The sequence below is a fragment of the Serinus canaria genome, chromosome 2 (assembly GCF_022539315.1).
Source record: "Serinus canaria isolate serCan28SL12 chromosome 2, serCan2020, whole genome shotgun sequence".
NCBI lineage: Eukaryota > Metazoa > Chordata > Aves > Passeriformes > Fringillidae > Serinus > Serinus canaria.
In genome coordinates, this window is record NC_066315.1 from 64487701 (window position 1) to 64502229 (window position 14529).

Here is a 14529-nt window from a genome sequence, read left to right on the forward strand (position 1 = left end):
ACCTAGCCAGACCTTACAACCCTCACCTAGATACAGCAATATTGTGGGAAATAGTATTCCCTTGTCCCCAGCTCTATAATAGAAGCCATTTTATCATAGTTATCAGAGCTTTCATCAATTTCCATTGTTATGAGATTGGAATAGATAAAGCTGAATGTCTGCAAAGTACTTTTGCTCATATTCATACCGAAGACAGTGCTTGCATTCTTCCAGAGGTCTTCATCTTGTGAAGTCATCATGATCAGAAAACATACCAATGATACTTCTCTTGCTATGCCAGGAACAGCATCCCCAGGAACCCTGCTTTTCTACTTTCCTTTTTGCTTAATAAAACATTCTGCTCATATGGAATTTTGGAGTTTTCAACTAGAGACATTCCAAGAAATACCCATAGTGCTGGCTATCAAAAATAAGCAATTGCTAAGAACTGGCAAATATCATTTAGTAATGTTTAGTAAAAATGGCAAAGTTTAAACTACACAATCTATTGTTTCTACTAATTCCATATTTACAGGAGTGAATTGTACAGGTATGTTACCTATGAAGGTAACACTGAGGAAAGGAAGAAGTATTTCTAGCCTTTGAGTAATGTTTCCCTGAAATAATAGGCCTGCCTATACTTCTCCTGTGAGGGAGAGAGAAGCTGGTGTGGGAATGAGCAAGGGGCTCCTTAGCCCCCAGGTTTCAGGCCCTCCCTCACCAGTGTTTAAGTTGCAAAGTTACACTGAAGCTGAAAGGAGAGAATAATGTTCTGGACTGACTGAAGCAACAGTGAAGAGATACAGATATGATCCAGTAATTAATTCAAACCATAAAAGGTTCCTCCCCAAGAAACAGGAACACACATAACCTCTCCTAAGTGAAATACAGCAACTGACATGTTTAAAGGTTCCAGCCACAAAGGTGTCCTCTGGGCTAGTCCTTACATATGGTGAAATACCATTGCAAGGGCAGAGCGGATTAGCTTTATAAATTGTGCAATAACATTTTAGCATAAGCAAAGGGAGACACCTTTGCCCCCAGGCACAGGGCTTGTGACTTATCAGGAAGCTCTCCCATGATACAGTTTCATCTCAGTTGTGAGAGCCTGCCAACCCTTGTTTGGCCTTGGGACAGGTAAAGAGGAAATGATAAGCTGCAGTCTGGGGCTGTCTTCCCAGCGGCACCTTTTCAAGTCATGGCTACTCACATCAAGACACCCTTGACTTCTGATGAGTTGTAAAGGACATAACTGCCCTAGCTAACAAGACCAAGAAATACCTTCTTTAGAGCAGTTTGGTCTCATTTAGTGCATCTAGCACCTCAAGTGAAGAAAGTAACAACCAGCAAATTTTTAGCCATAAAATCAGCTTGTTTGATGAGGAAGACCATGAAGATCAAACAACAATAAACATCTCACAATTGAGGTAACTGTGAGAGCCTCCACTGAGACATTCCAATGTCCATATGCAAACAGCAATCAGATGCAACACTTCGACACATCTGAAAACCTCTGACCAAAGTGAAATAGGATTTTTTTTCCCCCAAAAAGAATTAATTTCCTGCCCAGCATGACATACATTAAATGAAACATGACATCTGATGCTGATCAAGATTTCCCACCATTATGGTGTAAGAATCCAGCAGAGGCTGCACCACTGTGAAGTTTCATAAGACTTGACATTGAAAGACAGAGGAAAAGCAATGCAAAAACAGCAGATACTGACCACACAGGCTACAGTTAATGCCTAACTACACACATGAATTGGCAATGTATGAATATTCTGCAAGGGCATATACTACAGAATTTTAAACATCCTGAAAAAAAAAATTTAAATATTTACTATATTAAGAAGCCCTATGGCATTCATGTACTGGCTCTACATTATAGCCCTTTAACAGCTCTATATTCCTAAACTACACAGAACCCCTCATACCAAGCTAAGAAAAGTAATCACATTTTAAGTGCTGTTAAGATAAAGCACATTGACTATGAGTAAGTGGCGAGACAATGCTATGATAACTCACATCACCAGCAATCACAGTTCTTGAGAAGTTCTTGCTTGCTTGGGCACTCCAAAGACAAGCAAAAAGACAGGATGCCTCCCAAAAGGCATATTCATGAGCTCCAAGTCAAAGCCAAAGCAGAAACCAGTTCTACCTAATTATCCATGTGAAAATAAAAGCTACTTAAATATAAATAGTTAAATAAACTACACTGCTGGAAATTAACTAAAATATCTCAGGGACAAAGAAATTTTCCTTGAGTTTCAGGCAATGTTGTCAACAGTTTCACAACTAAAGTACTTGTTTTTAATTTAAGGATATCCAATCGTCACTGGAAAGTCAGGATTTGGCTAGCAAATTATTAGAACAACTTCCATCTCTAACACCGCTGAAGAAGGAAGGCCATGAAAACAGAATGACAGACAGGCTCATGAAAGAGCAGCCAGTTTAAGGGTTTTCAGCAGAGAGCAACTGCTACATGGTCAGATGACACACTGAATACAAAATATCCAAACATGAGTCTGGGGAGAAAAAAACAGAAATGAAAGGAACAAGATGTTAACTAAACCATCCCTGCACATAATGATGCTCAAACAGAGCAAGCTCCTTAGTCACATTCTCTGCATTTCTTTAACATAATCTTCCATTTGAAAAGCAGGGATCAAATGGAGCAATTTCCATACTGCCTGTAGCAGCTCATCAGGAATGAAGAGTAGGAAAAAGCTCACACCTAACAGCGTTATTTAAAGACAGAGAAAGGACCAGGAGGTTTGGCAAAGAGAGTAGGAAAAGTCCCATACAGCAGGTCTTTCTTTTGAGACTAAGTGGTGCTATGAACACGACAGAAGTAGAGCAATCAAGTCCATTAGACTGAAACCTAGATGTGAGAAATGTCCTAACCAAGGAATATCCAGATTGCAGTTTTGTCATGCTGCAGGTGGAAATGATGATCTCCACAGGGTAGGTTTCCTTCAGCATCAGCTGGAAGCCTCCAGTTCCGAGCTACTCAGAGTCCTTATCTTATCCCAGCCTCACCTGCCCTTTATCTATAAATGTGCACAGTCTCTCTTTTTGCCCTCTCACACATCCATATGCTCAAGGAGATTCCTAGGAAAGGTTCCAGGCAGGTCAGTCCATAAGCATATAGTTACCAGAGAGTGGTACAATTCATCCAACTCATCCCTCATCTATTTATATATTTTCCCTTCCAAAGCAGACCAAAGGAAACTAACAACTCCCCGAGCAAAGGGAGTATCAGGAAAAAATGAAATAAACACTCATTACTCATATGCAAGGCAGACTACAAGGAAGCTAACAAGTAAAAACCTTGCATTTCCACAACTGGCTTGCTCCCAGTTCACATCAGCTAAAATTAGCACCCTATTGAATTCACTACGGGTGTGTGTGTGTAGGTATGCTCTCAAATTAGCCAGTTTGTTAGCTCAGTATCCTCCCACCACAAAAATGAGCTTGTTCTGGCCTCAGATTCTATAAAGTTGAAAGAAATCCTTCTATTCATTAAAGCAGGACTAAGCTCAAAATTTTGCTGTGTCTGAAAATATAGCCACCGATTTAACAATCTACTGTACAGTGGATTTGGAATAGATACTTTCCATTTACTATCAGGAAGATGCTTTCCCAATGATTGTTTTATAATGTTAGTTTGTAAAATGTCCCTTTGAAAATTATACTTGCAGGTTGGAATCTCTTTTGCTGAACTGTCACTCAGAAAATGTGCCATACTTGTCAGAAGAAGTCAAAATACTATCACTTTATTATCCCATTAATGTTTTAACCAAGTTCTCATAATAGCTCCAAAGGATGAAATTTTCAATTTAAAACTGTAAATCTGTTTGTCTGCCTGTCAAAACAACACCAGCTCTTGCTATGTCTAGCACCAGCAGTGGATATACTGAGCAGATTTCATCTGCTAGTTGTCTAAACTAAATGTACTAACAGAAGAAAACTAAAATAGAAATAACAGATACAGACATTGACTCACAATGCAGGAGGTCTACAGGAGCCAGAAAACTTCCCTGGGTTAAGCCGATATTCTAACATTGTCTCTCAGAGCACAGAACACATAAACATCCCCATTTTTATCAGTTTGTCCTCACTGTCTAAGTGGGGACATTAAAATGTACTTAACCGTTGAAGACAAGAGCAAAGAAAAATGAGGTTAAATGATATCAGAGACTATTTCTGTTCCTACAGAAGTCAGGAGAGTTTTCTCACTGTTCTTTGTAGGCAGAAACCCCTGTATTGAATGTGCTTGAAAACAGAAGGGACCTTTCAAGTTGTCACTGTTGTTATTAGCAGCATGCAATGTTCCTTCAATGTGAAAACATCAGAGATTTTAAGAATAGATGTGACTTTATGAAAATGTGAGATCTTGTATGATATGAGCTATAGACACGAATAGTTCCTGCATTAAGCCAATCACAGATGTCTGAGCTGACGTAAATATTTTAAGAAGACATTTCAGTCTTGAATGAAAGCCTTATATATTGACACACAGAGAACAATTTAAATAAACCACCACTCAGATAGATGTATTGACATATTTAAATGCAGATACAAATACTTGATGAAATCAGATATCAGGAAAATGCACAAGCGAATTGCTCGAAATCTAACTGCTAAGTGGTAGTTTTGAACAATGGGAAAGTAAAAGCTAGGTAGTTCTGGTGTATGTCAAAAAAAAAAAAAAAAAGCTAATCCTCTCACCAGCATTAAGTAACGAACACGACAGTACTGTAATTTGCAATTTTTGAAGATTATTTACTTCCATTTACATTTATTTCTAGCCCATAGGGTTGCTGAAGATAAGGATGAGAAGATAAAAAGAATCAAATGAAACTCTGGATCTTGGTTATGTACCTTGTCCAAAAAGTAAGGCATTTCCTACAAATACAAAATGGAAAGAAAATGTTTTGGACTAATGATACTACACTGGTACCACACATCAGCAAAGAATCCAGAAAGTTCCTGTGCCTGCAAACCTCCTGGAAAAATTCAAGGAAACATCTGAGGAAGATGACGTCACACTAAGCTAGTAAATCAAAACATGTAAATTGTTTAGCATCCCATTTCCAGATTTTTGTCTGATACCTCCCCTTCTCATTCCACTTTCTGTTTCCCCCAAGTGAAAGAACACGCTATTGACTGCAGCTGTCTGGCTGTGCTCAGTGCCAGGTTTGATAAGCCTTTGAGCAATCCAGTCTAGTGAAAGGTGTTTCTGCCCATGGCAGGGGGTGTGGAAGAGGCTAGAACAAGATGACCTTTAAGGTCCCTTCCAACCCAAACCATTCTATGATTCTGTGATGGCCTAGGGAGCAGAGCACATCACCAGCATGCAGTACTCCCAGCTGTTTTTTTGGAGAGGTGTAGTGGCAGAAGGCAGGAATGGGAGTGCCTGTGAGGAGGGGAGAGGAGGGAAGGTACCTGTCTGCTCCTTTGGGGCCAGATGGTGGGCTGGTGAGAGTCATCTGTAAGCTGGGACATGACAACATGAAAACAGCAGCAATCTTTAAGGTACAACATAGGCAATGCTTTGTTTATCTAAGCAGAATACTGGTATATTTATAATAATTGATTTCAAACTCCCTCGAAGATTTTGTCAACAACATGCATTCATGTAACAAGAGGAATGATAAAGCAGTGAGAGTTTGTAAAAACTCTCAAGATACAAAATATGTCTACCATGAATCTGCAGAAGAATATATATTTGTGAACTAAAGTCTCATGCTCACATTTATAAAGACAAATCTTCTCACTCAAATCTCAGTGCTGTTCAGTTTACTAGAAAAATAACATTCTGGTTAAAAAACAGCAGATGGGCAAACAAGGTAAAGGGCATTTAATTTCGGTTGCCTCTTCTCCATGCCAACACACTGCTTTGAAGGGACTGCAAGTGTGGGAGGGGAACATATGTGCATGTGGATTGTGCATCTCAGAGAGTACTTGGTGGTGAATGCAATCTCTCCTTTCTTTCCTCTTTATATGCACGACATCTCAAAGGTCCACTCACTCCAGGAGTGGTTCCACACAGCTATAGCAGGACTGAAGGAAGCAAATGGAGAGTAATGTTCTGCATGCAAACAGTGACTACAGAGCCACTCCACCAAACACTGCTTCAACCTTTAGGCTTCAGAAATGTTATAGATGGATAATGAGGTGATTGGCTCTCGCAATTAAGGGATAACTATTGTGTGAATATTAAGAAAAGCTTTATTGATGTATAGTTATGTTATTGTAGTTTAAATGTCCTCTGTTCTCTCCATAGTTCTCTTTTCCCCCCCGCATTGTGACCATCAGACAGCTGGGGTTGTCTAGGACAGGTAAAAAGAAGGGGGGCACATGTGTCCCTTGCATGGGCAGTTGGGAATGGAAAAGCTTGGTGCTTAGGGGGTGCAGCATGGCAACACCTGATCTCCAATCAAGTTACAAGAAAGCAGATGCCACTGACAAATGGCAAAGAGAGCCTGACAGACTTTGGGAGGGGCCAGGGCTGGCTGATGCAACCCCCAGGGGTACAAAAGACTGAGCATTAATCTTGAAGATGAACCAGCCATGTGGTATCCATGAGGGCAGTTCCCAGCGCTGTGAACTTTTCCTTGTATAGTCCTTTTGTTGTATTTTTGTAAAAGTTTAATAAACCTTTTCAAATTTTCAAAGTGAGCAGTTGTTTCTCACAAGAGACAGATCAGTACCCACTGAAAATGATGATGGACGCTTCAGGCAGCTCCATGACAGAGGCTGGAAATAAAGGTGTACTTCAACAGCACCCCAGAGTTGTTTGGATCTTGCTGGAGTCCAAACCAGGGCTGTGAATGGTTCTGTGGAGGTGGTTTCTTGTGAGCACTGACAGAACCTCCGGCCATTTGAACAATCACTGATCAAGTCAAGCAAAACTCTTGAACCGGCCGACAATGTTTCTGTATCTCAAGATAAACGTGAAGAGGCTCTACCAATATCAAAGCATAGGACTCTGGAAAGAGAGCTGATCTGGGTGAAATTCTAGTACTGTCTCAGGGTCGGAACTGCAGTACCTCTGAAAGGGAATGCTGTCATCAAGACAGATCTGCCACAAGTGTCCTCTGGAATAAGTGAGAGCAACTCAGAAATTCAACTTCACAGACTAGAAAGTGAACAGCTAAGCTGGGGATCTGAAACTGATGACACAGAAGAATAAACAGCTTAGTATTTAAATTCCTGCATCTCCAGCTGAAGGCAAGAAACTGAAAAAGCTCTTTAAGGAATGTGGAAAGGATGGAGTGAGAAACTACAGCAACTTGACTGAAAGCAAATGACAGACTAAAATAGGTGCTAAATAGACCTTAGCACAGACCCTTTAATTCAAATGAGTACTCCATAATGAGTACTCACTATCAGAACTGACAAACTGCAAGGGACCAACATAATGCACTGACCTGAAACTCAAGTAACAGCTTATTTCTTTCTGCTATTTATGGCATTGCCTTTTCTGGGGGTGAGACTAGGTGTGCTGCAACAAACAGCCACAGCAACATGGATCCTCATTGGTCATGCTATGGAGCACAGACCTTGAAGAAAAGGTGTTATTCAAGAAGTAATTATTCCCATGCTTTGTCTGAATAAAATCAGCTGCAATTGTTGAGGTGGCATGTGATACAAATCCTCAAATCCATTAAAAAAAAAAAAAAAAAAGGCTTTTCCTTGAAGCTAGACACAGAGATATCTTTCTGGGAAGAAATATCAGAAGAGACTGGCAGATGCCTGTATATCCTTAAGAATGTCTGGAAGTATGAGCTCAGGATGGATTTGTTATACCATATACAGCCTGCATAGACAATCAGTAACCTGTTTAAAGTTTTACCTACTGAATAGGTACAGACAGTACACTAATCTCCCCCTTTCTTGCATGTGCTATTTATAGCTGGGATAGAATCAACATTCTTCACAGAGGGCCATAGGGAGCTGTGTTTTGGATTTGTGCTGAACACAGGGTTGGTAACACGGGGATGTTTTCATTACTCCTGACCTGGGCTTGCACTGTGTCAGGGCCTTTTCTGCTCCTCACACCACTCCACCAGAGAGTGGGCTGGGGGTGCACAAGGAGCTGGGAGGTGACAAAGCCAGGATAGCTGACCCCAGCTGACCCAGGAAATATTCCAGACCGTATGGCATCATGCTTAGCATGTAAAGCTGGGGGGAAAAGCAGGAAAGAAGGTGGACAGGAGGAATGATGTAATTTGTCACTGGACAAATGGCAATGATGTAATTTGTCACTGGACAAATAACTCATTCATCATTTCCTATCATCAGGCAGGTGTTCTTCCATCTACAGGGGACTTCTGCTCCCCTGTAGATGGAAGAACACCTGCCTGATGATAGGAAGTGGTGAATGAGTTATTGGTTTTGCTTTGCTTGAGTGCCTTTTGCTTTACCTATTAAACTGTCTCCTACTTTTCTCACTTTTACTATTATGATTCTCTCCCACTGTGGGGGAGTGAGGGAGTGGCTGTGGCTCCCACTGTGGGGGAGTGGGGCTTAGCTGCCAGCTGGGGTTAAACCTTGATACTGCAGAAAGTCAAAAACTTGATCAAATAGGCAGCATCTTATTAGAGAGTTGAATTCACACCTGACTAACAATTAGGACAGCCTGCAAGTCTGAACTCCAAGGCTGATGAACACATGCATGTCTCGAGTCCATCAGAGACCACCCTATAGCCTGAGGACACAACAATAGCCATGAATGAGAAGGAGAATGAAGAAATCCATCTTCATCTTACCCAGAAATTTATCATTGACCCTTTTGGTGACATAGCAAGAAGCAGTTACCTGAAATGATGGAGTCCAAAGAGCCAGAGAGACCCCAGAGTACATATATTCCAGAGACATGTACTGTCTACCAATGAGATGAGAGGGTCCTTTTGGAAACCTTTAATCCATTTTCTGGCAAATCTTGGTGCTGCTAGAGTTTGTCACCAACTTGAGTGTTTTGAATGTTCCCCGAACATCCAAAAGCAGAGAGAGAGAGAGATGTAGGTGGCAGACAGCATTGCTGACACCAGGTATGGAGACAGCCAAGTTAGTTCCACTAGTCCTAAGGAACACAATGGCAGTGTTGGTAGTGCTGAAGTACCTAGCACCCGGAGTGCTGGGAAAGGCAAAGAACTGCTGCAGGGGTTAAAGCAGGAAACAAAATGCTTACAGCACTTCAGAGGCTGGACTGTCTCTGAGGATGACCAAATCTGATGCCTCTGTGGTGATCACAATCTGACAGAACTTGACTTGTCTGGAAGGGAGAAGACAGAGAGACACCCTTGGAATGGCTTTCTTAGGAGGATGGCCACTGGCAGATCGAAGATAAAGCAGCTGCATTCACCTGAATGTTTTCCAGCCCACAACATCCACCAAGTCCCACACCACAGAAAACTTCAACTGCATTCTCAAGGAGAAATTTTGTGCAGCTCAAGCTCACCATCCCAGATTTTAAAGAATACCATGTGGAGCAAGACCTTCTCTATCACATTAATTAAACCCTGTATATGTGTCAGAAGACAAAATTCAGCCCCAAAATCTGGGCACACCCAGGGTGTAAAAGAGCATTGGGAGATAGCAGCAAAAGCAAGGAGAAGCACAGTTTCTCCTCCTGAAAATTCAGAGTGGCAACTGACCAGCAGAGAGAAAATGAAACTACATGAGAATTAGCCACCTTCCACACTCGCTGAGCAGGAAGCTGAGCACAGCCCCTAATCAACATGCTCCTGGTCTCAAGTGGTTATTTGAATAAAGGCCACTTGAATAATTTGTGGAATATCACTTCAAAAAACAAAAAAGCACTTGCAACTATATACTAAATAACTAAATTGCAAATTTGAAAACTATGTCTGCCCATTTACTGCCTCATTTGTGCTTCAGTCCTACTCCAATTTGCACTTAATTGGATTACTATAGCTAATGGCAAAATGAGGTGTTAAATACATGTATTTCTGTAGTCAATTAAATTCAACTTAAATCCTAAACATGTATAAAGTTATGACTGATCAGTGCACAAAGCAGAAACTCAGCACGAATAAACTTATGAAAAACTCCTCCCCACAAATACATAGTGCCACTGACAGCTCCTCTGACAGAGCAACGCTTAACTTATGATAAATTCCACAAAATTACATTTCTTAATCATTTCAGATAGGAAATAAACAAATCTAAAGCGATCTAGATGAACTGAAAACCAAAATAAATTAACCAAGAGGAAAAATATACAGTCATACTTCACATGAATCTGTATACACAGGATTGTGATTTACAATAACTTATGTGAACATGTGCATATTTTTGTTTACTTGTTTTGCTCAAAACATGTATTTTCTTTTTTTCAGCAGCCTTCAGAGTGTAAAGCTTCAAATAAATAATTTTGTTTACTTCATATTACCAAGAATGTGATCTATTCAGGCATTTAAGTAACTAAAAAAACCCCACAGGGGCAGAGGACAGTTTTAATTTGAAAAGAGTAACTATTACCTCAGTTATTTATGTATCAGTTTTCAATGTAAAACTTTATTTTTCAATTTCCAGACATAAGAATTCAGGCTAGAAGCCAAAAATTAAGTCAAATCTCTCTTTGATTCTGAGATGCTTGAAAGCTGAGTGCTACCACCACATAACCTTTGTAACCCCATCTCTTTCGAAGTACATTGCTAAGTTTACCCTGGAGAATTTATCTTCCTTTATGCAAAGATGTTACTGGGCACAAGTGAGAACAAATGCCTGAAAGCAGAGGTTAGCTTGCCTTTAGCTTGAACACATCCATCACAAAAAATCACCCAGAGCAGTATTAATGTTGTGAGACCAACAGCAACAAGAACAGACAGCTGTACCTTATGTGCCAAGTTTTTCACATTTGGATGACAATACCACTTATGTATGACACACTAAATAGAAATACATAAGAAGTACTTACTAGAAGGTCTAGTTTGTTTAAAAGTTTCTGCAAACATTTTAAGGTCCACTATCTAGACACTAATGTTTTATCTCTCACCTTTTACAAATACATAGAGCAGTCCTGGCGTACTCATATGAGACTGTTTATAATGAAGATCTTGAAATATGAAGCCAGCTACAAGTTTGGAGAGAAAAAAGCTGAGCAAAATATGGACAAGATTTATAATATTGAGAAGGCAGTGGATAAGGTGAGTGTAGAACTGCTATTTAATGATTCACAGTGCTTGAACTAGGGCTGTTTCCTGTTGAAAATGGAAGCAAAATTGGAAATTGAGGAGAAAAGATAAAATCTGTATTTTTAATCTTATTGCTAGTGAACGAACTACTGCAACTTGCTACCTGAGAATGTTGGGTGCAAGTAGCATTTAATCAACTGTACTCATAGATAACAGCTCCATGAATGTCTAGATAATAAAGGGATGATGCAGACATCCCTAAATTCAATGTATGTGGACTTCATAAGGGGAAGACACTAAAGAAAGTGGCCAGGCTAATGTGGTATCCTTAAACAGTACATCCTACTCCCTCCATTGGAGTAAAAATGCTGGGCTAGAGAGACCCTGCTGAAATCCACTTGGGTATGTCTTCTGCTCTCTAATCCTTAAAAAGTTTTGAAGTTCATTGTTTTGAAAGATAAGAAACCTTCCAGGACAGAGCATCAACAATCTATAACACTGTTCACAATGTGTCACAGGCCACCACCACTGAAAGGTGAATGCCTACCCAGAAAAAGTCAAAGCACTGGCACCAGATAATAGAAAATATCTCATCTGCTAAATCCAGCAGCTCAAGAGAAGTGAGGCTGCTGCTGCTCTATGCCCCCAGATTCAACCAGCAGCAAGGCTGAAAATGTTTTCCTGAGATCAAACACACAACCCCCCCATACATACAGCCATATACGGCTGGACATACAGATCCTGGACAGACACTCTGAGCACTCCTACCTCATCCTGCTCCTTGATCTGGCTAAGCAGGGCAAAGGTCCACTAATGGAAATATTTCTATGCATCTAAGGTGGATCTCACCAGCAGCTTGGCTCAGCCACCCCGGGATCCCAGACTCCTCAGTTGCTGCACCTAGACATATCAGCCCTCAGGGCTGCAGCCCAACTCCAATTGCTGGTACAGAGCATTACACACCCCCCAGAAACTTTTGACCCGCATCCTCTAATGTGTCCCACACCCCAGCTAGCAACCCTGTTAGTCCAAAAAGTGAACTGCAGAGCTGTTTCCCGACTCCACATGGTGACAGTTTCACTCCTGGACACAGGCTGGGGCTCTGCAGGCACAGGCCTGAGAAGAGACTGGGCAGGATCACTCTTTCTCTGAATCCTCAAACTGTGTTTATTCCTGCCCCTTTGCTCCTCTAAGCTGTGAAGATGACCTCTCATGCCTCTCCCATGACAGACTCAGTAGTAACCTGGCAAAGTTCTGTTTGGGCTTCCCACTCTGTGCCTGGGCATCATCATGTATCACTGCAGTCAGCCATTCTTGAAATGCAACGACTTTGCACCAGCTTTCTAAGCTCTAACACACAGATTAAATCAGACACAGGTCATCTGTTTCTTAAAATAAGCCGTGATGATCAGTCCCTTTCCTCGGCATCTTGCTGGAAATCATCACATCTTGCTCACCATAAACTGAGTACAGTTGTTAATGATTAGGTAAATCACATAATGAACTAAGGGTTAGCACAGGCTGTGGTCAGCAATGTGCATGTCCCTGATGCTACAGCTTCAGCAACCTCATCAAGGTCAAGGCAGCTGCTTGAGTGGTTAAAACAAAGCCTTTGTGTGTCAGCTGAAGTGGGACATTATAGACACAGCCCCTGATCTGCAGACAGGCATGCTGGGGCCTCATCCAGCGCCCAGTCCAGCCAAGTCTTTTCACTGACACAGGAAGGCTTTGGACCAGCCTCTAGGATCACAATACGATTTCAATTTTATTTTTTTTGGTGTTGTTATTACCTCTCTGTTGGTCTTCCGTTCCATTAAGTTGTTTTTGTGCTTCTTCAATTTTGTCTGCAAGAAAGAGAGGTCACTATTAAAACACATATATAAAAAAGGCAAGATTGTAGTAAGTAGTTCACTGAAATCAGTCTTGAAATATCTGTTTATATTTAGGAGTGATATCATTCATGTGTAACTATGTGGTACATTATGAGTAATACAACCATATAAAATTTTATCATGTTTTACCAGAGAGGCTATGGACATGTTAAATTACACAGAACCACTGAAAGAAAAGCACTGGCATCGGATCTGCAGTTAACAGCTAATCCCACTGTAGTTTCCTACCATCTATAATAATGTGTGCAGTCAGGGGACTCTTTGGAATAGGTATTATGGGGCATTACAGAGTGTTTTAATACATTTTTGAAAAATGCTGTTAGAGCAAGTCAATGTTGCATTAAACAGAGTGAGGAGAAGAGCAAAGAGGATTTGCTAAGTGAAGCAATGGAGCCAATCCTCTCACATGGTAGCACAGGGGCTGAGTGGTAGCCCCCACCTTATTTCTTTGTGGAACGACCAGAAATTCCCACACGCACAGAGCAGGAGCAAAAGGAGGCCCTGAGCCTTTACTCCCAGTCTGTCTTTGCAGTTCACCTGCTGCCCCTCAGACACACTGGTGTTTGAAGGAGAGTTGTGCTTCACGTACTGTTGCACAGAAGCTCCCATGGAAAGGGGGGGTCCTTGTCCTGCATGTGTGCATGTTTGCTTGTGCAGAGCAAGAAGCAAGAAAAGGTGCAACTGGACTGAATAAAAATTCTAGACCGATCTTCTTTTAATAGCAAACAGTCCTCTGAGTAGGTTCAGGAGAAAGGGTTGTGTTGGTAAGAGGTAGCAGCACTGGTAGAGAATGATCTCTCTCTCCTGGTGTTCTGAGCTTTAAACTATGGCCTGACTGACCAAGATCTAAGCTTGGAACATGGCTTTCAGATGTAAACAGTAATTTTCTAAAATACCTGTGAAAACCTTTTTTCCTTGTATTTTTTTTCTTCTTTTCCCCTGGTGGGGTCAGTTTTTATTGAACTAAATTGAAAGAACAGAATGTAATAACTGGATTCATCCAAAATCTCCCAGACTCTATTGGTGCAATTCAAGAAATGCCACACTTCATGGCTGCCATACACGGGAGGACGAAGACAGCTCTGCAAAGCCCTCACCTCTTTCTTTACAAGCATGGAGGCTTTACTCAGTCTGACTTTTACTCAACCTTGCTATACAACACAAGGTTTCAAAAAATGGCTCTTTCTTCAACACAATTATTAAAAAGTGGGTTTAAATGACTTCTCTATTATTTATCAGCTGAATCACTCAAGCATGTTGGAACCATTTATTCACAGTTGAAGTCTGATATGGTTTCTCGATTCTTTCCTCCACAGAACCAAATAATTATAACTGAATCAAACCCTTCTTGCAGCTTTTAAGACTGAGTTTTGTTGAGCTCATTCTGGTTCTGCATTTCTGTTTTTCAGAACAAGTACCAGGTTTCCTTTCTCATTGAGGCTCAGTAATTCCTCTCTTGTACATTGTCCCAGAGAATGGACCAGAAT

The 14529-nt window shown here is 41.0% G+C and overlaps 1 protein-coding gene across 1 annotated transcript in view; it reads right to left on the reverse strand.

The window, feature by feature from the left end:
* Window positions 1–14529, reverse strand: part of HIVEP1 (HIVEP zinc finger 1) — a 71248-nt gene that overhangs the window by 38832 nt on the left and 17887 nt on the right. The window contains exon 2 of the mRNA XM_050970363.1: window positions 12941–12994. Coding sequence (XP_050826320.1) covers window positions 12941–12994 — 54 coding nt within the window. The remainder of the gene's footprint in view (window positions 1–12940; window positions 12995–14529) is intronic.